At 43.6% G+C, this 23,265-nt stretch overlaps 3 protein-coding genes across 4 annotated transcripts in view; all 3 read left to right on the top strand.

Annotated features, from left to right (window-relative positions):
• The window catches only part of LOC306916041 (uncharacterized protein), a 49,999-nt gene extending 39,289 nt beyond the window's left edge, over window positions 1-10,710 (top strand). For both annotated transcript variants that reach the window (XM_079493740.1, XM_079493741.1), the window contains 8 exons: window positions 786-902; window positions 4,760-4,818; window positions 5,102-6,959; window positions 7,218-7,391; window positions 7,703-7,876; window positions 7,958-8,113; window positions 8,738-8,787; window positions 10,035-10,710. In XM_079493740.1, the coding sequence (XP_079349866.1) occupies window positions 786-902; window positions 4,760-4,818; window positions 5,102-6,959; window positions 7,218-7,391; window positions 7,703-7,876; window positions 7,958-8,113; window positions 8,738-8,787; window positions 10,035-10,609 (3,163 nt within the window). In that variant the 3' untranslated portion in view covers window positions 10,610-10,710. The remainder of the gene's footprint in view (window positions 1-785; window positions 903-4,759; window positions 4,819-5,101; window positions 6,960-7,217; window positions 7,392-7,702; window positions 7,877-7,957; window positions 8,114-8,737; window positions 8,788-10,034) is intronic.
• LOC306916042 (protein NLRC3-like) overlaps window positions 1-11,249 on the top strand; it is a 67,460-nt gene extending 56,211 nt beyond the window's left edge. The window contains exons 10-11 of the mRNA XM_079493742.1: window positions 10,611-10,737; window positions 10,832-11,249. Coding sequence (XP_079349868.1) covers window positions 10,611-10,643 — 33 coding nt within the window. The 3' untranslated portion in view covers window positions 10,644-10,737; window positions 10,832-11,249. The remainder of the gene's footprint in view (window positions 1-10,610; window positions 10,738-10,831) is intronic.
• Window positions 11,250-22,729: 11,480 nt separating this feature from the next.
• Window positions 22,730-23,265, top strand: part of ano2b (anoctamin 2b) — a gene marked incomplete at both ends in the record, with an annotated part of 96,458 nt that continues 95,922 nt past the window's right edge. Inside the window, one exon of the mRNA XM_079494764.1 lies at window positions 22,730-22,769. Coding sequence (XP_079350890.1) covers window positions 22,730-22,769 — 40 coding nt within the window. The remainder of the gene's footprint in view (window positions 22,770-23,265) is intronic.

The raw sequence follows: 23,265 nt of genomic DNA, 5'->3' as shown, positions 1-23,265 counted from the left end.
ATTAAAATCGCGCAATTAAAAACAATATAACATGTTTCCAATGTTACAAGTTTAGATGCTTAATCAAACAAACAGTGCTTTACTGCCATCCATCCATCCATCTTCAACCATTATCCGTAGTCGGGTCGCGGGGGCAACAGCTCCACCAGAGAGCTCCAGACCTCCCTCTCCAGAACAACATTAGTGACTTCCTCCTGGGGGATCCCGAGACGTTCCAAGGCCAGTGAGTCGATGTGTTTCCTCCAACTGCGCCTTGGTCTGCCTCGGGGTCTCCTCCGTGTGACCCCGGGGCACAAGTAGGTGCGTGCGTGCAAGTAGGTGCGTGCGTGCGTGCGTGCATGCGGACATGACAGGCAAGCGAGGCGAGGGGGAAACAGACTAATTTCGGCCGCTTGTATTTACGACCTTATTCTTTGGGTCATGACCCACACTTCATGACCATAGGTGAGAGTAGGAACGAAGATTGCGCAGTAGAGAGCTTTACCTTAGCTCAACAATGCCACTTGATATTTTCAAATCATCCTCATGGTGGCGCTATAACTGTCCGATTCGTGTTATTACCTATTACTGTAGTTTAAAGTAAATAAAGTTGTAGTTTTAATACATTTCAGTTTCTGTTATTAACATATTTCTATGTGTTGCTGTTTCTCTTGTTGCTGCAGTGTTCAGTAGCTGAAACCCAAGATGTTGTGTTCTCTCTACTTGTAGAACGAGACATAATGATTAAGAACGTGATTCTTTTCATTCATAATTATGATAATTGTATAATGTTGTTATGATTCCAGAAGTGTTGACCACAGAGCAGAGTCTCCAACTCCCAGCCTTCTGTCTGTGAAGAGTGACCGGTCTAAAGGATGGCTGAATCCTGACTTCAGTAACGAACCTGGACCTCCTGACTCACAGTATGTCAATCCTTCTATAAATATATATACACTAACATATAGACCATGGCCCTCATTTTTAAATGCGGACAATTGTGGTGATTCCGGCATACTCCCATATTTGGGTGTACGCCGGAATCACCACAACTTTCGGCATTTATCATTCCAGTTTGACTTTGAACTTTGGCGTACGCCACGCCAAACTTCGAGCTGTCGAAGACTTTGTCCTACACCTGTTTTCTGTCATATAGACAATAGACTGCAGACGTATAGACAGCATTGACAATGTGTGTGTGTCAATCCTCCTATAAATATATACAACACAATAACACAATAAATGTATGTATGTTTTTATTGTAAGACTTACAGATAAAGAGTTGTATTCCATTGTTACGCTGATGACAGCCACATTTAATTGCCTCTAAAGCATAACAATCCTGACTCTTTAAAACCACTCCTTGCTTGCCTCGAGGATGTAAAAGCATGGCTGGCTTTAAACTTCAATGACAGCAAAACTGAAGTTATGGTGTTTGGGCCCACACATACACATGTGTCTCCTCCTGGTGTTTTAGGCCCCCTTGAGCCCTTCTTAAAGCCAACTGCCACCAATCTAGGTTTCTAAATCGACTCTGACCTAAAGATGGACAAACAGATAAATGAGGTAGTAAGAAAGAGCTTCTTCCAGCTTAGGAGGCTATCTAAGGTTAAATCTTGTCTATCCCGCTCTGTGTTTGAAACTGTAATTCATGCTTTTATGAAATCCCTCCTTGACTACTGTAATGCCCTGTATATTGGCGTAAACCAGGTTTCCATCTCTCGACTACAGTTAGTCCAGAACGCCGCTGCTAGGTTACTTACAGGCACACGTAAGCAGGGGCGCAGATAGCATTTTATAACTGGGGGGGATATATTTGGGGGCTATCTGCACGCGCAAAGCGTGCACGGAAAATGTCATGAGGAGGGGGGGATATCCCCCCCCACTTTTGCGCATAATTACGCAGATTTTCCGCGTTTTTTAGCAGATTTCACGGCAAAACACTGCCAACACAGCAAAACACATGCAGCCACGGTACATGGCTTTTTTTTTTGGAGGGGATAATCCCCCCTCCTCATGAAACTGAGGGGGTCGACCCCCCCCCCCCCCATCCCCCCCCCCCCCTATCTGCGCGCCTGCACGTAAGCGAGACCACATCAGCCCTGTACTAGCCTCCCTCCACTGGCTTCCTGTGCGATTACAGGATTGACTTCAAAGTATTGCTCTTTGTCTTTAAGGGGCAATTCACACTATGGTCCCGGGTGCGCACTCGGGACCACTTGGCAGATCTTGTGGTAGTGTGAATGATGCGTACCGGATCGCCCAACCGTCCCCGAGACCGCATGGGGGGGCGGGTCTCTGGACCGTTGAAGTGTATTTAGATACGGATCGTTCCAATGTGAATGCATGCGTACCTAAAGAAAGAAGTGTGAATTGCCTATAAGTGTCTAAATGGTTTGGCACCCAATTATTTATCTGAACTGCTGAAACCCTATGCTCCGACACGGACGCTTAGGTCCTCTGACCAGCTTCTCCTGGTGGTGCCTAAAACCAGGCTGAAGCTCAGAGGGAACCGGGCTTTTGCAGTGGCAGCTCCCAAGCTCTGGATGAACAGATGAGCTGCCTCTGCACATAAGACACGCCCCCACCCTCCAGGTGTTTAAATTACCTCTGCACATAAGACACGCCCCCGCCCTCCAGGTGTTTAAATTACCTCTGCACATAAGACAAGCCCCCACCCTGCAGGTGTTTAAATCACGCCTCAAGACTTACCTTTATTCCTTGGCATTTCCAAGCACAGTATGAGATGTTTTGATGTTTAATGTGACACTAGTTGTGCATGTTGTTTGTGGTTTTTCAATGAAGTTGTGTGTGTTTTTTTTTTATGTTTTACTGTAAAGCACTTCGGTACAACGTTGTTGTTTTTAAATGTGCTATATAAATGTGGTATTTACATTATCATTGGCTCCTCCCCATGGGCGGTGCCATTGAGTTTTTCATTTAATAATAATAATAATAATAAAACTTTATTTGTATAGCACCTTTCATGACATGAAATGCAGCTGTAAAGTGCTTTGCAATGAAGAGGAAATAAAAGAAAAGCAAGGCATAAACATTAAAAAACAAGAACAGTAATGCAATACAGTGAGGACATGAATAACAAAAAAAAGAAAAATCAATTAAAAGCAAGGGTGTAGAAGTGGGTCTTGAGCTGTGCTTTAAAAATGTCTACAGAGGCTGCCTGTCGAAGGTACAGTGGGAGTTTGTTCCAAGCCGTCGGCCCGTAGAAGCAAAAAGCTGCTTCCCCGTATTTTTTAGTTGCCATTTTTTTAGGCAAAGCGAGCAGACATATTTAGGCAGGCAGTCATGTAGGTAGGAAGGTGCGAGACCATTGAGAGCTTTATAAACAAGTAGAAGAATTTCAATAAAATCAATCCTAAAAACAACCGGAAGCCAGTGCAATGAAGCCAAAACTGGAGTAATATGTTCTCTCATCTTAGTTCTAGTTAAAACTCTGGCTGCTGCATTTTGGAGTTGTAAGTTGTAATCTGTCAGTTGTTTTCTTAGGCAGTCCAGAAAAAAGTGCATTGCAGTAATCAAGCCGAGAAAAAACAAAGGCGTGGATTAGCGTTTTTGCATCGTCCAATGACAAATAGGCTCTGATTCGTGCAATATTTCTAAGATGAAAAAAGACAATCTTGGTAACATGATTAATGTGTGAATTAAAATTAAATTCAGAATCAATAATGACCCCCAAGTTCTTTACTGTACTGTTACTTTCTACAGTCAGGTTGCCAGGTTGAGTTGCATTATCTCCGCCAGGCCGAAGGCATATTCTTAAGACAAAATCGTTCTCTCTGTTCCGGGGGGAGAGCAGCTCACAATTCATTTTCAATGGCAGTCACTGGGTTTCACAGAGCAGCTTTGCTCCATGGCTGTGTTCTGCCCTCCTCCCCCCCGAAACAGAGAGAGCGATTTTGTTTTAATAGTGTGTACGGGGCTTGTCTGCCTGCCTGCCTGCCTGCCTGCCTGCCTGCCTGCCTGCCTGCCTGCCTGCCTGCCTGCCTGCCTGCCTGCCTGTCTGTCTGTCTGTCTGTCTGTCTGTCTGTCTGTCTGTCTGCCTGCCTGCCTGTCTGTCTGTCTGTCTGTCAGTCATATATATCATATTTAGCCATGCTTGCCCCCTGTCAAAATATAGTGAAAATCGCTAAAACGAAAGAAAGCAGCAATACATATCATCATACATCATTAGGCATGTAACGATATATCGTATATCGATATATATCGATATTAATCCCGACGATATGAATCGATTCATTGAAATAATAAATCGCGATTTATCGCGATCAGTAGTAGAGCACTGTAGAGCTGTCTGTGTCTGTGTCTGTGCCCAGGTGATGATGGTCGATGATGCTCATCAAGGAAGGCAATTATGTTTCTGCACTGTCAAAAGTAATGCTACTTCTTTTGCAATGTAGTTAAATAAAAAATCTCAGGGGGGAAGATAAATTATATAAAATTAAAACGGTAATTTCTCATTAAAATATGTATATTTTTTAATATCGTGAAAAATCGTATCGTGAACCTCATATCGTGATACGAATCGTATCGTGAGTTGAGTGAATCGTTACATGCCTATACATCATCATCTCATTCTGGCCAATCACAATTTGCGTCCTCACTTTTCCGTCGTCACCTTTCTGCTCTCACTTTTATCTTCAATAAGTGGTACTAAGCGTACTTTAATGTATGAGACATAATAATGATAAAGAATGTTTCATAATAAAGTAGGATTGTTAATAAACTATCCATTTTCTATATTCTATTGTCTTCATCTCCACAGAGAGACATTCAGAAACACACCTGGACAGAAGACATTCAGTCAAACCACACCTGGACACAGTAAGACTGGACAACATTTTACACTCAATAACATTTTATATCAATTAATACAATGTTTAAATGTCCATGTTGTATTCCTGTATCAATGTCCAAATACTGATATGCATTTAGACTAAAACAAATGATTCAATGTAATTTATTTTAGCCCATTTCTTTTCTTTTCTTTTACAAATTTTGATTTTCTGGAGGATATTTAATACGCTTTAATTACATGGTATGTTCAATGATAAAGTTATGATTGAATCAGAATGTTTAACATGTATTAATTGTCTTCTCATATCAGATGTCAGTCTGCAGGAGGATTTAAAGGTTTATAAGGTCACTTTGGACGGTCTTGAGCATGTGACATACGTCACTGAAGTGCCCTCCCTCTCCAACATCTACACAGACCTCCACCTATCAGCAGGAGGGAGTGAAGGGGTTAATCAGCAACATGAGGTGTGGCAGCTTGAGACCGCCTCCAACATGAAGACCCTCCATGACGTCCTAATCAAGTGCCGTGCCATCTTTAAGACCCTCCTCCCTGGCAGAGACACACCCAGCAGCAGAGTTCTGACCAATGGCATCGCTGGCATCGGAAAGACATTCTCTGTGCGTAAGTTCGCTCTGGACTGGGCAAGAGGTTTGGAGAACCAAGACATCATTCTCCTGGTTCCCTTCTCATTCCGGGAGCTGAACTTGGTCCGAGATGAGCAGCACAGTCTTCTCTCACTGATCCATGTTTTCCATCCAACGTTAAAGAAGGTCACAGCAGAGCAGCTCGCTGCCTGGAAAGTTGGCTTCATCTTCGATGGTCTCGATGAAAGCAGGTTTCCGCTGAAATTCGAGAACATTGACGTCGATTCTGACGTCTTCGACAACAATGACGTTGTCTCTGATGTCACGGTGACATCATCGGTGGGCGTGCTGCTGGCGAACCTCATCAAGGGGAATCTGCTCCCCTCTGCTCTCCTCTGGATAACCACCAGACCTGCAGCAGCCAATCAGATCCCTCCTGCATGCGTTGACATGGTGACAGAAATACGAGGGTTCACAGACTCCCAGAAGGAGGAGTTCTTCAGGAAGATGTTCAGTGATGATGAGGAGCTGGCCAGCACCATCATCTCACACGTGAAGACATCAAAGAGCATCCACATCATGTGTCACATCCCAGTCTTCTCTTGGATGACCGCTACCGTTGTGGAGCACCTGGTGAAGACAGACGAGACAGGACAGCTGCCCAAGAACCTGACCGGGATGTTCAGCCACTTCATGTGGCTCCAGTTAAGGAGGATGAAGATGAAGTATGACGAGACTCATGAGGTGAAAAGAAAAGAAAAGAAAAAGAAAAAAAACAAAAAAGAGAGAATCAGAGAAAGAAGAAAGGGGGAGACTGACAGGGAAGTTCTTCTGAAGCTGGCCAGGCTGGCGTTTGTACATCTGGAGAAAGGCAGCGTCATGTTCTACCAAGAAGACCTAGAAGAGTGTGGTCTCGATGTGAACGACGCTGCGCTGTACTCGGGAGTGTGCACAGAGATCTTCAAAGAAGAGACCGTTCAATCTCAGAGAAAGATCTACAGCTTTGTTCATCTGAGCATCCAGGAGTTCCTGGCTGCAGTCTACCTGTTCCACTGTTTCACACAGAGGAACATGAAGGTACTGAAGACATTCCTGGGAGATGATGTCAGTTCCTTGGAGAACTTCCTGCAGAGAGCCATCGGAAAAGCCATGAAGAGTAAGAACGGCCACCTGGACCTCTTTGTCCGCTTCCTTCATGGCCTCTCACTGCAGTCCAACCAGAGTCTGTTAGGAGGCCTGCTGGGTCACACAGAGAACAGTCCAGAGAGCATCCAGAGAGTCATCAACAACCTGAAGGAGATGAAAAATAAAGATGGGAGTCTCTCTCCTGACAGATTCATCAACATCTTCCACTGTCTGATGGAGATGAACGACCACTCAGTACATCAGGAGATCCAACAGTTCCTGAAGTCAGCTGACAGATCAAAGACAGAACTGTCTGAGAGCCAGTGTTCAGCTCTGGCCTTCATGCTGCTGTCGTCAGAGGAGGTTCTGGAGGAGTTGGACCTGTACAAATACAACACACCATCACTATGGGGGAGAAACTGTCTGATCCCAGCTGTGAGGAACAGCAGAAAGGCTCGGTTAGTAGTCATGTGAATAGAATCAATGTACTATTTAAATAAAATGTAAGTGTATTTAAAATGAAACTGATGCAAATTACACTGTAGTATTAATTCAGATTATGTGTCTTTCACCTTTATGTTTTCTGGTTCCCTGTTCTTATATGACCAACTAGATTGTACATTTACATTACACTTTATAGTTAATTTCCTTGAACATGAATTTGATCTAATCTGTGTTGATATAAATCACTGATTTTACATAATCTACATTTTCAGACTTGTTGGCTGTTACCTCCAAAAGGCAGAATATGAGATTGTGTGTTCAGCTCTCAGCTCTAATCCTTCACATCTAAGAGAATTGGACATCAGTTATAATGACATAACGGATCCATTCATGGACCTGCTCTCTGCTGGATTGAAGAATCCAAACTGTCAACTGGAGATACTGAGGTCAGATGATTATTTTGATTAGTTCTGTTTTATTATTTATCGTTTGATTATAATAAGAAGAGTGTGAATAAAGTTGACATCATGGTATCCCACACTGATTAGAATAATAATATGGTCAGAGTTTGAGTTGTCTAGTTCGCACTCTCACATCACAATGCTACAATATGTGATCCATCATGGCTGCTAGGGAATTATCATTATCAATTCTACGGTACAGTAATTACAATATGTCCTGCCTTTTCTTTCCATCTCTTGGGGTCATTACTCCAAAAGTCTGATATTCAATCCAGATATTTCATGTGTAATTACAGACTTGCTGGCTGTACCTTCACACAGGCAGGATTTGAAGTTCTGCTCTCAGCTCTCAGCTCTAATCATCTCCATTTGAGAGAATTGGACCTCAGTTTCATCTGCCTGCAGGAATCACAACTGATCCAGCTCTCTGCTGTACTGAAGAGTCCACAGTGTGGACTGCAGATCCTGGGGTAAAGAATGTGTGTTCTCTCTGTGTGGATCTCTACTTGATCATCAACAGCACTTGTTGTTAAATGTGTATTTCTCTGCAGGTTGTCAGGCTGTGGAGTCACAGAGGAAGGCTGTTCTTCTGTGGCTTCAGCTGTGACCTCCAACCCCTCCTCCCAGCTGAAACAGCTGGACTTGAACTTCAGCCACTTAGGAGACTCTGCTCTGAAGAAGCTGTCTGCTGCACTGGAGACTGTCAAGTGAGTCGACTACAGTGTGTCCATGTTGGTCAGTGTGTAGAATGTTTAACTGGCTGGCCAGGCGGACCCATAAAGTCCAGATAGAAGTATCTAGACTGTTTAAACAGGGGTGGCAGTGGGTCAGCGGTAGAGTGGCTGGTAGAACAACCAGATAGGAACCGCAAGGTTCCCGGTTTGATCCCTGTGGGCTCCCCCAGAGAGTTAGTGTGGAAGTGTCCTTGAGTGTCCTCTGAACCCCTAATTGCTTAATGGGTGAATGTGTGTGTGTGTGTGTGTGTGTGTGTGTGTGTGGGGGGGGGGGGGGGGTGAATGTAATTATGTAAAGCGCTTTGGATAAAAGCGCTGTATAAATGTAACATTTATTTCAACTATAACTAGACTAGCAATCGTTCATGATTTAAAGCATTATGATCAAAACGAGACACTCAATCTTATCATCTGAGAGATGCGTCTTAATCACATGACCATATGGTGTACCAATGTGTGTCTTGTTTGGACAGAGTCTGTGGGAGAATGATGACAAAATGTGTTTAGTAAATATTTGGTGGGACTAAAACAGGCCGATGTGAGCCGATTAAGCAGCAGAGGTTTTGACTTGATTCATTGTTGTTCTACTTCCTACAGTGTGAATCATGGAGGAGAACACTGGACTAAACCTCAACTCCTTACAACATGTGAGTCAGTCTGTCTGTCTAACCCAATTAAGACCTGGAACACATCTGTGTCATCTTAGCTTTAGTTTTAACCACTTCATCCACTTTATCCGTAGTGACTCTAGATTTATGGACCCTCTTGATCCTGATTCAAACTTCTTTAGCTCTTTAACTCCTAGCTGAGTCACTATCCTGTGACTATTTTAGTATCGATCAATTTCATAGTCTACTTCCAAAGCTATATTCCAAAGCCCCAAACAAAGCAGTTCTCTACTTTTAATTTAAACATCATGAGGCACTTTTTAATTTTTTGTCTTGAATGGCTAAATCTGGTGGAGGTGTATCCGTATACCTACACAATAAATATCAATTCAAACATAGAGATGATCTAGCACTCACAACTCTGAGAGTCATGATGTTGAATCACTGTTTCTTGAAATACCCTCTTGTGACATTTTTAATGGTAAGCATGTTGTCATAGGCTGCATATACAAGCCCCCAGACTCAAACATTGAACATTTAAATTCTAGTCTTGCATGTGTCCTGGACAAAAATTAACCGAGAAGGTAAAGTATTTTTCACTCCTCATCAAAACCCTCAGTTAAACACCAGGAGGCAGACACAGTTCTAAGGTTTAGAGTGTTTAACAACGATTTGAGAAGCTGATTGATGACATCCTATGGGATGATGTATACACTCGTGATGATGTTGAACAAGCATATCAGTCATTTTTTAAGTACTTTAACTCTGTATTCAACAGGTGCTTTCCTCTTGTCAGTAAAAAAGCAAACGAGGTCTGTGCATTTAGAAAACCCTGGTTTACACCAGATCTCCATAAGTCTCTGAAAGCTAAGAATAGGTTGTATAATAAATTCATCTGTAATCCATCCCTAATTTATATAGCAAATTATAAGAAATATCGTAACAATTACAATCATCTTGTTAGAACTGCTAAGAAAAAGTACTTTTCAGACAAATTCAATGAGGCTTCAAAACCACCTGGAGTGTCATCAACCAGCTTCTAAATAGGAAAAAGGCTACAGCCACTCTTCCATCTCAATTTGTTGATGTCAATAGAGTTTACTCTGACCCATCTGACATTGCATATGCTTTTAACAATTATTGTGTTAATGTTGGTTCAATATTGGTTTGTACGTACGTACGTACGTGCGTGCGTGCGTGCGTGCGTGCGTGCGTGCGTGCGTGCGTGCATGCATTTCGCTCAGTGCATGATGCATTTAATGTTTACTGTGTTGTTTTCTCATCAGATTTCCAGCGTCTCACACTGGACACAAACACAGCAGGCAGATCCCTCATTCTGTCTGAGAACAACAGGAAGGTGACAGGACGGGATGATTTTCAGGATCATTCAGATCCTGATCATCCTGACAGGTTTGAGTACAGGCCTCAGGTTCTGAGTAAAGAGAGTCTAGATGAACGCTGCTACAGTGAGATAGAGTTCAGTGGAGCGTTTCATATAGGAGTGACTGACAGAGACATCAGTAGGAAAGGACTGGGTGAGGACTGTGCGCTTGGATACAATAAACATTCCTGGAGTCTGTTCTGTAGAGATGGTCACCGTGGTAACGTTTACTCTGTCATACACAATAGTAAGGACACTTTCCTTCCTATCCGTCCCTCTGGCTCCAACAGAGTAGCAGTGTATCTGGACCGTCCTGCTGGGACTCTGTCCTTCTACAGAGTGTTAGAGGACACTCTGACACACCTGTACACCTTCCAGAACACATTCACTGAACCTCTCTACGCTGGGTTCACTGTTGATGATAACTCCTCTGTGTCTCTGTGTGAGGACAGACAGGCTGTGAGTACAGACATGCTGTGAGGACAGACAGGCTGTGAGGACAGACAGGCTGTGAGGACAGACAGACAGGCTGTGAGGACAGACAGACAGTGTGTTGTATCATAATGTAATCAGGAACAGGTGTGGGGGGGTGTTTACATAATCAATGTGTTTTGGTTTCAATGTGGTAACTGTTAGGGTCATCTGGGGTCAGTGTTAGGGTCATCTGGGGTCACGGTTTGGGTCAACTGGTGTCACCGTTAGGGTCATCTGGGGTCACTGTTATGGTCATCTGGGGTCACCGTTAGGGTCATCTGGGGTCGTTGACATGTAAAAGTAGCACAGTGGTTCTCAACCTGTGGGTCGAGACCCAACATGTTTTTTCTTAAGATTAGTTTTTGGCTTTGTCTGCCTTTATTGATTATTATTATTATTAGTGAAGACGGACAGGAAAGAGAGAGAGAGAGAAGGGGAGAGACACGCAGCAAAGGTCGTCATGAACGGGACTCGAACACGTGACGCGCTGTCAGGCCAGAGTCTATATGTGGCATGATGCGCCTGGACCGCTAGGCCAGTGGGTGCCTCCCCCCCACCTCCCCGCTAGGAAAGTGGGTGCCTCCCCCCCACCTCCCCGCTAGGCCAGTGGGTGCCTCCCCCCCACCTCCCCGCTAGGCCAGTGGGTGCCTCCCCCCCACCTCCCCGCTAGGCCAGCCTCCCCCCCACCTCCCCGCTAGGCCAGTGGGTGCCCCCCCCCCCCCACCTCCCCGCTAGGCCAGTGGGTGCCTCCCCCCCACCTCCCCGATAAGCCAGTGGGTGACAATTTAATTACTTTAAAGAGCTTTTTTCATACGTCAAAGAAACACGCACACACACACACACACGCACGCATGCACACACACACACGCACGCACAGTGTGATGTGCATTGGGTCCAGACGTCCAGTTGGTTCAAATGGAACCAAATGGACCGCGAGGGGGCACGGCACCTCCAATAAACATCCACCGAATCCACTTCTCTCCAACTGAGCCGTGCCCTGAGAGACAAAGACTTTGAGAAGCACTGATGGTCTATTATATACTGTATATGCTGTTATCTTATATAACTATATATGTGTCGTCACAATGCTGTTATATTATATATAACTATGAGTTCTCATGCTTTCGTTGTACTTATACTGTTCCATTTGCGGACGATATTTGATAAATGTTTGGGGACATTTAAATACCGCTGAGACCCGCTAGAGTGTCTCAGCCCTGCGGTCGCTTCTCGCCTTGGCCTTTAAGAAGTCTTACTGGTATAACTATATATTTGTTGTCACAATGTTGAATACCCTGTTATATTTGAAATGTATTGATTAAAAGCATATTTATTTACATTTCAGAGACAAGAGACAACTTTCTTTTGTATTTTTGTTTTTAATACAGTACCTCTGTGATGAATTACAATGGCGTTAAGCAAATTAACGTTAACATGGGTTAGTATTAGGAATGTTTTCATCGTGGTCACAAATACTATATCTCTGCTGTCGGGAGGAAACCTGATAACTCGGGGCAGCGGTGGCCTAAGGGTTAGAGGAGCGCCCTTGTTGCCAAAAGGTTGCCGGTTCGATTCCCAAATCCAAAATATTTTTTCAGGAAATGAAAAATATACATTTTCAGGAAATTAAGAAAACCTTTATATTTTTTTTAAACAAAGCAATACAGCCTCATCAAAGTTGGTGTTGTGACTTTATATACTGTCAATTACTTCCATGAGAGGGGGAGAGGTGGAGGAGTTAGCTAGCCTGGGTAAACCCTTCCCCCTCGCCAGATTTGCAACCCTCCTGGCAGAATGAAATGTTGTCCAGCAGAGGGAGTGGGTTTACCCAGGCTAGGAGTTAGCTGCTTTAGCAGAAAGTTTGAGAGGGGGAGAGGTGGTAGAGTTAGTTGTTTTAGCAGACAGTTTTAGGGTCCAATGGAGTTAAGAGGTTTTGTCCAAAGCACTTTTTACTACTTTCCATTGGTTCAACATTTTCGAAACAACACACAGACGTAAAGGGTGTTCAATAGCACTGATTTATGAAACAACACACAGACGTAAAGGGTGTTCAATAGCACTGATTTATGCCACAAAAAACCCTCAAAAATGGAGTTATGAGGTTTCCTCCCGACAGCAACAGTATGGAATATCATATTGACTGTATAATGGAACAGAACCATAACACCCCGAAGGTGCAGAAAAAAATGTCTTCTACATCCTGACATGTTTCTAGGCCTATATCACTCAATATTTCATGTCAAGGACCCCACAAATGATCTGTAATTGTAACTTTTATCCAACCAGGATAGAGAACTCAGTCAGGATACAGATTAAACAAGTGGAATTGGAACTGAAACACTATAAGCTGAAATGGCTTTCTCCTAATTGTCTGAATTGTTTTGATTGTTTGAGAACGACAATACATCGCATGGATGCACCTGGGACGTATCCTCAGTGATGTATCCCAAGGTCATCAGGGTTTCGGGGGTGATCAAGTCCCAACTTACGTCCCAGTAGCTACCATTAGGATATATTATCTGACATCATTGATATAGAGTGGTGGAAAGTAACTAAGTACTTCTACTCATGTACTGTACTTAAGTACAATTGAGGTATTTGTACTTTACTGGAGTATTTACAATTTCCACTTCTACTCCACTACATCTCAGAGCCAAAATGTGTACTTTTACTGCACTACAATTATTTGAAAACTTTAGTTACTTTGGAGATTTTACAGTATACATTAACCACTTCAACCTAAGGCTGAGCTCACACCTTTAATGCAATTCTCGTGCTCGTTGGATCAATGCTGTGTTGTGTCATGGCCGCCATGACACAACACAGCATGTGTTGGTTTGACACAACATTGTGTTGTGTGAGGGGGAGGGGCGGGACATGATACAATATGTCTACTGTCTGATTTGACCACACGAGGGAGCCATACTACAAATTACATTAGGGTTGGATATGTGACAGTGGTCTAATCATTCTGGCTCCCCTGCCGTGTGTGTGTGTGTGTGTGTGTGTGTGTGTGTGTGTGTGTGTGTGTGTGTGTGTGTGTGTGTGTGTGTGTGTGTGTGTGTGTGTGTGTGTGTGTGTGTGTGTGTGTGTGTGTGTGTGTGTGTGTGTGTGTGTGTGTGTGTGTGTGTGTGTGTGTGTGTGTGTGTGTGTGTGTGTGTGTGTGTGTGTGTGTGTGTGTGTGTGTGTGTGTGTGTGTGTGTGTGTGTGTGTGTGTGTGCGTGCGTGCGTGCGTGCGTGCGTGCGTGCGTGCGTGCGTGCGTGCGTGCGTGCGTGCGTGCGTGCGTGTGTGGATCTGCTATTTTCTGTCATATGTGTTGTATATTCGTATGAAATAAAGTACACACAGACAAGGCAGCTTCATACCATGTGTTCACTTCTTTACTTCCTCTTTCTTATCATTTGACCTCATGACATCATCAATACAATACCATTCACCTTTTCGCATTAGGGCCCCCTAGTCTACCTTAGGGCATTGCACTTTCAGACCATACACAGTATATCACAATATGATTATAAACTAGGCATATTTATTTCCGTGACTGTGCCTTATCACTAGTGTCTGTGAGGTCTTTCTGACCCATTTTGAGATTTTGAAGTTGATTATCTTTGCAGCTCTCAGAAGGTTCCCTCCCCTTCCATGACTTTTCCTAAATATTCGATTCAAATCATCTGGGTTTTTTTTCTCCATCTGAAACATTTTCTAAATATGAATTTAGTGCATACTTACAGTATATACCATCCCTGCCTATTCCTTTTCGGTAATGAGTAATGACCCGTCTCCCTTCCCTCCCTCACGGGAGAGGACTTCACATCTCCAGACAGCCTATTGTTCAATTTATTGTAAATGGTAAATGGTGCATTTATATAGCGCCTTTATCCAAGGCGCTTTACATAGATTGTGCATTACATTCACCCATTCACACACACATTCATACACCAATTGCGACGGAAGCCATGCAAGGTACCAGCCAGCACATCGGGAGCAATTTGGGGTTCAGTGTCTTGCCCAAGGACACTTCGACATGTAGCCAGGAGGAGCCGGGATTCGAACCGCCGACCCATGGATCATTGGACGACCTGCTCTACCTCTTGAGCCACAGTCGCCCCATTGTGATTTTTTTTCAATGATAAAAAGAATATAAGAAATTTGCTATGATGACTAAAACTAAGACTGCATACACTGAACATTTAGTCAACAAAGAAAAAGACTAGAATGTTAGGGAGGGACTAGTGGAGAAGAGATAATTTTATGTTTGGTTGTGCCCGGGGGCATTGCACTCTGAGAACAGCAGATCTACAAGCTCACAGATTGGCGTTGTGAGCTTGTAGATCGGCTATTTTCAGAGTGCAAGCACGTTTTAAAAATCTGCCTCTACGACGCCATCAAGGCCCGCCAAGAAGATGCATTTTGGTCGACAAAATCAACCGTAGATTTAGACTAAAATCGTATGATAATTAGTCGACTAAAAGTATTCCTATAGACTAACACAAAAACATATCAGGTGACTAAAATATGACTATAAAAATGAAAGGAAATTTAATTTGAAATAATATAAAACTAAATGAAAATGTGGTGTCAAAATCAACACCGCATCCCTCACAAATGGAAATGAACCCCATAGATGTCATCTAACAACAACAACAGTGCACATACTAAATGATGCTCCCTTTAGGGCAATATAATATACGTCATTAGGGACTGTGAATGAGCGATCATTTCTGCTTTACTGTCTATATTTAACAGCTTAGGTATAATATAAGCCTGTTAGCATAATTTAGCACACAACGATTCTATTTAGGCTTCAGTTCATTGCCAAGTACAGGATTGTTCATGCAGGGATTTCTGTTTGAGGCATCCAGTATTGGCATCTTATAACCTGTACAGTTTGGTTCACAGTACAGTGTTGATTTTGTCGACTAAAACTATGACGAAAAGTGTTCGTCGACTAAGTTTTTCACTATCGAAAACTAAATGGGAACTAAATTGAAACTAAGCTATGATGACTAAAACTAAGACTAAATATATTAACAATTTCGTCAACAAATAAAAACTAGACTAAAATGTTAGGAAGGGACAAGAGATCCAGTATGAGTAAAAGTCATTTTACACTTGGTTGCATGCTGAAAATAGCCGATCTACAAGATAAATCGGTAACACTTGACTTTAAGGGACAAATTCATACACGTAATTAAGGCTTAATTAAGCCTTAATTAAGGCTTATTTAAGGCTTGGGTGATGCATTAGTTATCATGAACTATCATTAAATCATCATTAATTCCTTGTCTTCTTCAATCAATTAATGCTTAAGTAACCCATTACTTAACCATTACTTAACCTCCGTTAATCTATCAGTAGTTAAGCCTGTTACTTAATGTGGTGTGTTTGTAGATCTGTTATTATCGGTCAGTTCTATGCCCAGGATGAGTGGTCATAGGCGGGTGGGATTAGTGAGTTGACTCGGTCTCCAAAACTGGTTCTAAAACTTCCGGCAGCATGTGAAGACGTGTTTCCTGAATGCTCCGCACAGCGTCTATGTCTAGCTTAATTTAACCCTCCCGGACGCCAACAAACACAACCTTATGAATTAAAACTATAGTTCAAAAGTCCTTTTACAACTTATTCGGACTATTTGTGGTTCCACGATGCCACCAAAGGGACCTAAACGCGGTAAAGAAACCGCATCGGCAACTCCAGGCACCGACGACGAGGATGAAGCACGCACGCTGTTCATGCCTGACTCGGCCGTGGAAGCCCTCATGAATGCTATTAAGGAGTCGGAGCATCGAGTACTAGCCTTTTTCTATCGCCTTTTTCTATCGCCTTTTTCTATCGCCTTTTTCTATCGCCTTTCGACTCTGACCATTGTGACGGCCCCCTGGGCCTTTAAGTCTACTATGGGGTTCTGTGTGTGTGTGGCTGTGCCTTTAACAATTCCATTGCAGTGTTGGAGGGCGGAGCCAAAGATGATTAGTGGAAGGGGAGACACCTGGCCATTGTCTCTCCAAACACTATTTAAGAGACCTGCTCTCACAGCACTTCAGATCTGCTTTTCTCCACAGGCTGCAGGGGCGGCTGCAGGAGCGGCTGCAGGAGCGGCTGCAGGAGAGCACCCTTGTTCATTTGTTTGTTTTGGTTATAAGTTTTGGGCAGCATGTTTCCCTGCCAATTTAAGTTGGAAACTTGAATTTAATTGCTTGAATTATTTATCTCTTCACAAGTATGAAATAAAATACTTATTTTTGGATTGTCCTCCGGTGTGGTTTCCCCTTCTTCGTTATGGCCTCAGAGCCAACCATAACACCATCGACTCTGACCATCGACTCTGACCTTTTTCTATCGCCTTTTTCTATCGCCTTTCGACTCTGACCATCGACTCTGACCATCGACTCTGACCATCGACTCTGACCATCGACTCTGACCTTTTTCTATCGCCTTTTTCTATCGCCTTTCGACTCTGACCATCGACTCTGACCATCGACCATCTGACCTATCTCCAGGACTGCTTGCCCAGGTATGTTTTTCAACATTTATTTTTTCAACATTTTTTCAACATTTATTTTTTCAACATTTATTTTTTCAACATTTATTTTTTCAACATTTATTTTTTCAACATTTATTTTTTCAACATTTATTTTTTCAACATTTATTTTTTCAACATTTATTTTTTCAACATTTTTTCAACATTGAAGTTATTTTACTTTAAATGGTCTCTCGCACTGTGTGTGTGTGTGTGTGTGTGTGTGTGTGTGTGTGTGTGTGTGTGTGTGTGTGTGTGTGTGTGTGTGTGTGTGTGTGTGTGTGTGTGTGTGTGTGTGTGTGTGTGTGTGTGTGTGTGTGTGTGTGTGTGTGTGTGTGTGTGTGTGTGTGTGTGTGTGTGTGTGTGTTTTTTGTGTAATTCTTTGTTTGGAATAAAAAAAAGGCTTGATTTGTTGTGTTTTCAGTATTCATTAAACATCACTTAATTGTTAATTAACAAGTAGTTAATGATTAAATGAATGTGACTTCACTTTGGAGGACAAGCATCTAGTAACTAACCCTTAACTAAACATTAATTAACTGGTAGTTAATTGATGAAAAATGAACCCTGCGAGCCCAACATGCGAGACCCCCGGAAGATTTAGAACCAGTTTCGGAGACCGAGTCAACTCACTAATCCTATACCCGCCTATGAGCACTCATCATGGGCATAGAACTGACCGATAATAACAGATCTTCAAACACACCACATTAAGTAACAGGTAACAAAGTAATGGGTTACATACGCATTCATTGATTGAAGAAAAGTAATTAATGATGATTTAATGATAGTTCATGATAACTAATAATTAAGGCTTAATTAAGCCTTAATTACGTGTATGAATTTGTCCCTTAAAGTAAAGTGTTGACAATGTGATCCTGGGCTCTACACACCCTCCGCCAACCTAGTCCCCATATATGGGGGACATGGGGAGAGCAACAGACTTGAACTCATGCTTCCTTCATGCCTGAGTGTCCAAGTTGCTCCTTTACACCTGACAGGGGGGAGTTTCCCTGGTTGGACGTAGCGCGTGGAAGGAACACGTTATTCCAACCAGTTCCTTTCCCCTCCATCAGGCGCCCCGGCTGGCCAGGGGGAGGCAGTTTAGAGACCAGGATTACTGCATGTTTTTTGTGAGGGTACCTACCCTAGGGGACACGAGGAGAACATGCAAACTCCACACAGAAAGGCCCTTTCGCCAACCCCGCCTCGGGTATGGGCATTGATGACGCGGAGGAGGAAACACGCCGCCAGCACCCACAGCGTCCAGAGCGGGAATCGAACCCAGGACCTTCTAGCTGTGAGGCGACAGCACTACCAACTGTGCCACCGTGCCCCCTTCACAATGCGTTTTGATCGGCCAAACCCCGTTGTGGGGGTGGGAGACAGCCAACGAGGACCCAACCTATACGTTTTTCACATTATGCATGTACTTGTACATCTGTGTGACAATAAACAACCTTGAACCTTGAACCTTGTGAGCGTGTATAAGATCTGCTATTTTCACTACTTTTGTGCGACACTCCTGTATGACGAGGTGAAGTAGGGCATTGATTTATGAAAAGAACATTGAAAAAGTGAAATAGGGAGATAATACGAGGTTTATAAACCTGACACAGCAACCATATTCTACTGCTCTAGGTCCGACTCCTCATCCAGGAAGACGTGAACCAGGTCACGGATGGCTGGGGAAATCAGTGTGTGTGCTCGTGTGTTGCGTGCGTGCGTGCGTGCGTGCGTGCGTGCGTGCGTGCGTGCGTGCGTGCGTGCGTGCGTGCGTGCGTGCGTGCGAGAGAGAAAGCATGTCTGATGGAGAATTATGTGTGACTGCTGTCTCTTTATGAGTGTGAGAAAGGCAGAGAGAGCATAGAAGACAAACGATGTCATACGCCGATGCATGTATCGGCATATGTTTAGTGTGTGTGTGTGTGTGTGTGTGTGTGTGTGTGTGTGTGTGGGCGTGACACGTTTTTACTCTATTTATGGGGCATGCCTTTGGCTTGAAGAATATAGCGGTTGAATGATCTCCCTTTGAAATACGTTGTGGGGGTGGGAGACAACCAATGAGGACCCCAAGGTTCCGTTTACACTTACACTCTCTCCTCGGTGTGTCACATCCTCAGCTTTTAAACTTTAAGGATAAGGCTGATACCATTTTATTATTGGACCAGGCCCGAGAGTACTTCTTGGTCCCTTATTGCAGGGGTTCTCAACCCGTGGGTCGCGACCCCTCGGGGGGTCGCCAAAATATTTTAGGGGGTCCCCAAATTATTTTCAAAAAAAAAAAAGAAAAAAAAAATATATATATATATTTTCACGATTTTTCAAAAATAGCAGACCTACAAGCTCGTAGCGCGCCACTCGGTGGCGCGCTATGAGCTTGTAGATCTGCTATTTTTCAATAGCTAAATTATAACAATGCTTAAAACACCAAAAGGGGTTCCCGTCCAAAATGGGTTAAGGTTATTGTAGCAGTCAATTTATATTGGGGGTCAGGAGGGGGCGGGGCGGGGGTCCCGAGACATTGCCAAAGCATTTCCGGGGGCATTTCCGGGGGTCCCCGGCCAAAAACGTTGAGAACCCCTGCCTTATTGTATGTGTCTGTTTTTTTCTTAATTCTTCTCCTTTCGCCAAAAATGCAGTTCGTTTTCACGACAATATGGTACAGGTACAGGGTTATGCCAAACGTTGAGACCGCAAAGCCCACGACCATTGGCCAAAGGGTGGCGCTATAGCACTCAATTGAAAATGCAAACTTGCAATGGTTATGAACCGTTTGACTGTCAACAATAACAGTTTGATACACATATGTGTCTCCTCATGCGTCACAACTTTCGTGTTCTGACTTTTGACCTCTGACCTTTAGATCTCCCACCATTTAGAATTATATAAAAACAGTTCAAATCTATCTCATCCCGGGATCTTTGACCAAAATGCACGAAATTTTGGACATTATATCGCCAAAGAAATCGGGAGTACGTTTTTTTTATTTGCCTCACACATTTTTATTTAACTTACCAGTTCAATTTCAAACATTTGCGAGCAGCATTCTCGAAAACAAAGCATTGCACTATGGAACTATCGAAGCCGTGAAGGGAGCTGACAGGCCCTTGATGTCAATCTATTTTATTATTTTTAGGGCCATGTCATGTGGTCTAACGGCACAGCCTTTGTGATCTACCGGTAGATCACAATCTACCTTTTGGGCACCCTTGCTCTAGTCTAAGCGGCATCTTGTCGCCCCTTGTCGCGTATATGTCTGGGTACGCTGAGAGAGAGGAACTCAAACCGGTGAGCCCTGAACCCCTGCCCTGACCACACATAACGCTAGTCCACTACTAAGTGACCAACAACAACAAACAAAACAGCTCCTTGACTGAACTTGACCTCTTGGCGGTTTCCTCGATTACAAGCGAGCGCATGCACCGTTAATATTTAACACTGGGGATATATCTGTACCTGTAGCCGTAACTGGAGACAGAGAGTGGAGGTGTGTGTGTGTGTGTGTGTGTGTGTGTGTGTGTGTGTGTGTGTGTGTGTGTGTGTGTGTGTGTGTGTGTGTGTGTGTGTGTGTGTGTGTGTGTGTGTGTGTGTGCGCGTGCGCGTGTGCGTGTGCGCGTGCGCGTGCGTGCGTGCGTGCGTGCGTGCGTGCTGCTTAATGTAATCCAGAAGGGTCATTATACCACCACACATCAGATACTGTTACTGGCAGAATGTGTGTGTGTTTAGTATGCATATATACTGTATGTGTAATATATATATATATAGCGTATAGCCTAATGTATACACTGTTACACTGTTACACTGTTACACTGTTACACTGTGCGTGCGTGCGTGCGTGCGTGCGTGCGTGCGTGCGTGCGTGCGTGCGTGCGTGCGTGCGAGGAGTGTGCGAGACCACACTCCTCGAAAATGGACGAAAAGCAAGCCTGCCCGGTGCGGTTGGTGGCACCATACAGGCCTTTTAAGCATTAGTGTTGTTTTTGACAGAAAACGTTTGATTTAATTTTCAATCATTTTCAGTTTTTAGTCATTTTAGTCACCCGGTATGTTTTAGTGTTAGCCTAGTTTTAGTCGACTAAATATCCTAAGAATTTAGTCGACTAAATCTACAGTTGATTTCATCAACTAAAATGTATTCTGGCGGGCCTTGATGGAGTCGTAATGGCTGATTTTACACTTGGGTTGCGTGCTGAAAATAGCTGATCTACAAGTAGATCTACAACTTGTAGGCTATTTTCAGCATGCAACCAAACATAAATGACTTCTCCACTAGTCCCTCCCGGACCCTGACATTTAGTTCTACTGGATGTCTTCTCCACTAGTCCCTCCCTGACATTTCAATTTAGTTTTTATCTGTTGACGAAATTGTCAATATATTTAGTCATAGTTTTAGTCAAAATGTCTTAGTTTATATTTAGTTCTTATTCAGTTTTCCTCAGTTAAAAAAAGGTAGTCGACGAACATTTTTCGTCATAGTTTTAGTCGACAAAAACAACACTATTAATCATCGATAGCTATTTAAGTTTTCGATATAGCTATGAGGCTTGAAAATAATACGTGATGTATGCAGGTTTCAAGCTCTACCAGCTCACAATGTGTTGTGATACGATCCATTGTGAGTTTGTAGATCGGCTATTTTCAAAAGGCCCGAAATGTATATAGGGCTGAAGTGTTTAAAGTATGCTTTGTAATAATAATCAAAATCTACAAAGTATGGTAAATAGTAACTAAAGTTTTCAAATAAATGTAGTGGAGTATAAGTACAATATTTGCTCCTGAGATGTAGTGGAGTAGAAGTAAAAGTATATACTTTACTTTACAACATCACTGAATAGGCATGTTGGCCTGATGCTGAGCTACGTATTGTGAATCAAGTCTTGGTACAAACGAAACAACCAAACCTACCATTCCATTGTTCTGAATGGAAGGTAAGCTATAGTCAATAGTCCTCTAAGGGGGGGGGGGCAGACAGACAGTGAAGAAACCACAGCTCTGCAGCTAAAACCATGACAGACGGCAAAGCAATTAGCACACATTACTGGGAACCGTAATCTCTTCATAATTCCTCAGCCAAATGGCCTGGTGACCAGTTGGGACTGACAGCCAGTCTGTTAACACATGAGTTACAGTATGTATACGCAATGCCTTTAATAATATAGCTTGTAAGCTTCCGGTCAGCAAGCAAGTCTCTTTGGCCAGTCGGTAAGTACAAGTGACCTGTCGTTGTACTATAGGGCAATAAGCTGAGTGGCAGACAGTGTATGAGTTCATTCTGTTGACAAGTCAGCCAGTCATGAACCGGCTGGCTATACAGCCAGTTAGTGGAGAGCATTAGCTTTATAGCAGAGCTTAGCTTCCCTTCGTGTCAAGGATTGCAGAACCACATGGTCACATGTGTTGCTTTTGTTGTGTTTCTTTCCCTAGCTGCTGGCATCTCATGAACACTCATGTCTGTTGGGACTTTGTCAGACTTGAAGACACCATGCAATGACTAACACAGTCACATCGGCCAAGAGGGATGACAGGGATTCTTCTGACCAAGGGAATGTAAGAGTTATATAAGAATCCTGGCTTCCCTTTAACGGTTTCTGCCTGTAAAGCCATGACTCTGCGCCGCTCCCCGTCCTCTGCCTACGCTGCAGGTGAGTGCTGTAGCCTGTGGAAGCCTATAGAGTCGTGTGCTGTAGCCTGTAGCCTCGCAGAGTCGCAGGGCCCCTCCATTGTTAAGACATGTCCTATAGCCTCGCAGGGCCCCTCTATTGTTAAGACATGTCCTATAGCCTCGCAGGGCCCCTCCATTGTTAAGACCTGTCCCTACCTGTCCTTACCTTACACAACTAGACCACCGTAGCGTCCATCCTCCATTGTCCCTGTGCTGTCCCCCAAGTGCGTGCGTGCGTGCGTGCGTGCGTGCATGCGTGTGTGTGTGTGGGAGAGAGAGAGAGCTGTCCATGGTTCTGAATTGAGAGCATACTGCATGGCTTGTTTGTTACTATGGTTACAGCTGTCTGTATCACTAAAATAACTATATACACGCACGCACGCGCACGCACGTGCACACACACACACACACACACACACACACACACACATGCACACAAGCACGCGTGCAAGCACGCGCGCACGTGCACACACACA

Source organism: Electrona antarctica (assembly GCF_951216825.1).
Source record: "Electrona antarctica genome assembly, chromosome: 23".
NCBI lineage: Eukaryota > Metazoa > Chordata > Actinopteri > Myctophiformes > Myctophidae > Electrona > Electrona antarctica.
The sequence above is the reverse complement of the archived record's forward strand: the minus strand, read 5'-3'. Positions and strand labels throughout refer to the sequence as shown.